Raw genomic sequence first — 3,426 nt, forward strand, 5'->3', positions numbered from 1 at the left:
GACTGTTCAGCGCTGCCTCTCATGTGCTTGATGAGAAGAGGAACAGACTTATGGCTGATGAAGCAGAGAAGCTACTGTTCATTAAAAATAACCTCCCACTTTTTAAATTTCATTTGTAAATAGTTACATTCATGTGGATTTATCCAGTTTGCACATTTGTATGCATGCACTTATAGGTGCATTTGTTGTTGTTGAAGGCCTGGCTGTTAGTCTTTATTTACACTATTTTGTTGTAGGCCTACTGGCCTAGATGTTTATGCAGTTTTAAAGCACCTTGGCTTTGTTCTGAATGCACTTTGTTGTAGTTATCCTACAGAGAAAAGAAAATGCACTTGACTTGGAATTAATGTACTGTATGCATTCAAAAGTGCTGAATAAATGTTTTATGTACCCATACTGTAATAGTGATTATTATTTAAGTTAAGTTTTGCCATAATCGTTTATTTTTCCATAATCAGGCAGCTGAACAACATTGGTAAAAAATGTATACATTATATATATATATTTCTATTAATCATTTTCGGCCTTTCGGCATTCGGTTTTCGGCCAACTGTTTCCTATTTTCGGTATCGGTTTCGGCCAAGAATTTCCCATTCGGTGCACCCCTAATAATAACAGGAATGTGTGTGTCCTCAGGTGGTGTTCAACGTGAACAACGGGGCGGGGCGAGTGTCGGTGCGTTCGATTGGCCCCTTGCTGTGTGACGGGCTCTGGCACCACCTGGTGGCGAAGAAGACCAAACACAGCCTGAGTCTGAGCGTTGATGGGAGGAGCTATTCCACCCCCAACCCTTACCCACAATCCACCTCTGCTGAGACCAACAACCCTGTCTACCTGGGCGGATTCCCAGGTGAGAGATCTGTCCATTCAGTTACAGGTGAACCAAACATGACGACCTGTCAAAGACTCACACTAACCTGTCTGTCTCTCCTGTCTCTCTCCATCTGTCTGACTCCACCTGTCTCCCCCTCAACTGTCTGTCTCTCAGTGGGTGTGAAGCAGAACTGCCTGTCTGTCAGCTCCAGGTTCTCAGGCTGTCTGAGGAAGCTTCATCTCATTAAGTCTCACCTGAATGACGCTCTGGAGTTAAGCTCCGCCCACTTCCTGTTGGGCGTGATTCCTAACTCCTGTCCTGTTGCTAAGCAACATGTAGCTCAGCTCTGATTGGCCGGCGGACACAACAGTTTTGTTTAATGAATTGGCCTTTCCTAATTCCCGCCCCTTTCCACTCTTTTGTCCAATCAAAAGCTTATTTTTTACTTGTACTTCCTACCTTGTGCTACGTCTGGTTGGAGCCAGCTAGCATAAAGCTAACGCTACATGAAGAAGAGTTAGCACGATTAACGTCTATTATTGTGGGAAAGTTTGAGATCTGAGAACATGAATAAAAGATTAATTAAAGTTAACCAGAAAACATAATTGAATCTGTACTTCTGTGATAAACGACGTTTATATATCATTGTTGATGAAGGCTGTTAAATGATGCTGTCCTCCCTCCCTCTGTAACTCTGTTTCTTCATCAAACAATAAAATACATTCAGACAGGAAGTCCAGTTTAATCGTTTTATTTCAGTTCAGCGGTGAAAAATCCCTCGGGGAGTGTGCAGAGCGGAGCGTAATCTGTACGATGTTAGACCGGGGTTAGCCCGGGGTTAGCCCGGTGTTAGCCCGAAGTTAGCCCGGTGTTAACCCGGGGTTAGCCTGGTGTTAGCCTGGTGTATGATAGCCCAATGATAATGATGTTAGCTCGATGATTACAATGTTTCTCCCGCACCGATCAGATTTTAGATTTATATGGCGACTTCAGCGCAGAGTGGTGTTCATTTAAGTTTAAATATGTAAAATCTACATAAATGTAGCTTATCTTGAACTCTCTATGCTAACACAAGTCTACGTTGTTTATCTGAGGCTCTTTTCTTCAGAGACTAGCTAGCCAACATCGTACAATTTACATCATACAGTTTAAGCTCAGCTTTACGTTGTCGGGTTGGGATTACAACACAGATCAATAATAAATAAACACATAAATCAACATCACTGTGAATAAATAATAACAGGGTTTCCATGGTGAGAAGAATGGCACATTACTATTGCATTGTGGGTAAATACAGAGTTTAAGCTGCTATACAGTTAGCTGCTACAGTGCTAGCAAACATGCTATCTTACAGGTAACAGTTTGCATCAGATGTCCGAATAAAGTTCCACTTCCTGTTACTAATGTTGGAGCTGTACAGTCGACAGAAATATAAATATGAATTCTACCTCCTGTTTATCATCCAGGTAAAGCTGGTGCAGATGATGCTAGGCTAACATGTGATGCTATGCTAACATGATTAGGATCAGCGACTCAGAAATCAGAAAATATGATGAAGACTTTTATTAAAAGACTACTGAAGTTTAATATGGAGCACCTTGAGTCTACCAACCAATTAGATGTGAGGGGGCGGGGCCTGGAGTTCACTTTGAGAGTTCAACTGAGGTCGACCGACTTGTGCGTGTGTCTCTGTGTGTGTGTGTGTGTGTCTGTGTGTGTGTGTGTGTGTGTGTGTGTGTGTGTGTGTCCACTGCTCCCATGATCCTGCAGTCTTGTAGCTTCAGTCCTGAAAGACAGACAGGTGCAGCAGTGAGACAGGAGTCTCGTCGACCAATCAGAACCCTGCGTTTGTTTCCCTCTCGGGCATTGAACGAAAGGATATAAAGCCGCCCCACAATCCCTTGCAGCAACATTTACCGTTAACGAACAAGCTAGCCAGTGAGTGGCATGCTAATTAGCATAGCAATTTCAAAGCTTGACTATTAGTTGAGCATAGCATGCTAATATTCGCATGCTAATATTAGCATCGCATGCTGGTGTCCCCACTGATCTTCACTGTATTGTTTACTTCCTCTTCAGACTACAGTTTCCTGTCCTAAACGTTTCAACCAATTAGATCTTTCCCTGGATCCTCCAGGTGTTTTTCCAGGTGAAAGTGCAAACAGCCATGCAGCAGCAGCCAATCAGCATCCAGCACGGGGCTGCACCTGTTACCTGTGATGTCACTAATCGGTCACATGATCAGGAGAAACCTCGGTCTCTTTGTGGACGACGACTCGAGTGACGGAAAGTTCAGGATGTTGGCGTCGCGCCTCAGAGAGAGCGGCCTCCAGAGCCTTAGAGAGGGTTAGATAACCCAGGTTAGTTAACCTGGGTTGGACCGGGTCAGAGCCTTAAGGCACGGACACACCAGGCCGATTAGTCGAAAAAAGGCGACTTTGGGCAGTCGGCCAAAGAAATCACTCTGATTGGCTGTTCAGCTAGCGAATCAGTGCATGAGAAGAGAAACGGAAGTGAGGGACCCAAATAAACTATTAAGAAGGCAAATCTGAGATTTCATTGAACTCCAGCTCTGGACTCAGGTTGGGGGAAAGCCCCGTGAGTTCCTGCTG

General features: G+C 44.1%; 1 protein-coding gene and 1 long non-coding RNA gene across 2 annotated transcripts; one reads left to right on the plus strand and one right to left on the minus strand.

Annotated features, from left to right (window-relative positions):
* Nucleotides 1-636: 636 nt before the first annotated feature.
* LOC104949743 (laminin subunit alpha-1-like) lies at nucleotides 637-1,548 on the plus strand (the record flags this gene model as incomplete). Its single annotated transcript, XM_010776151.1, has 2 exons — nucleotides 637-850; nucleotides 989-1,548. Coding segments are annotated over 2 exons (390 nt in total), but the record flags the coding sequence as incomplete, so codon positions are not given.
* Nucleotide 1,549: 1 nt separating this feature from the next.
* LOC104949742 (uncharacterized) lies at nucleotides 1,550-3,316 on the minus strand. Its single transcript, XR_798835.1, has 2 exons — nucleotides 3,029-3,316; nucleotides 1,550-2,600 (listed from the first exon to the last, which is right to left on the minus strand). It is a non-coding gene; the product is annotated as an uncharacterized lncRNA (long non-coding RNA).
* Nucleotides 3,317-3,426: the final 110 nt, after the last annotated feature.

This window comes from Notothenia coriiceps, unplaced genomic scaffold (genome assembly GCF_000735185.1).
Source record: "Notothenia coriiceps isolate Sejong01 unplaced genomic scaffold, NC01 NC01_scaffold00016737, whole genome shotgun sequence".
Lineage (NCBI taxonomy): Eukaryota > Metazoa > Chordata > Actinopteri > Perciformes > Nototheniidae > Notothenia > Notothenia coriiceps.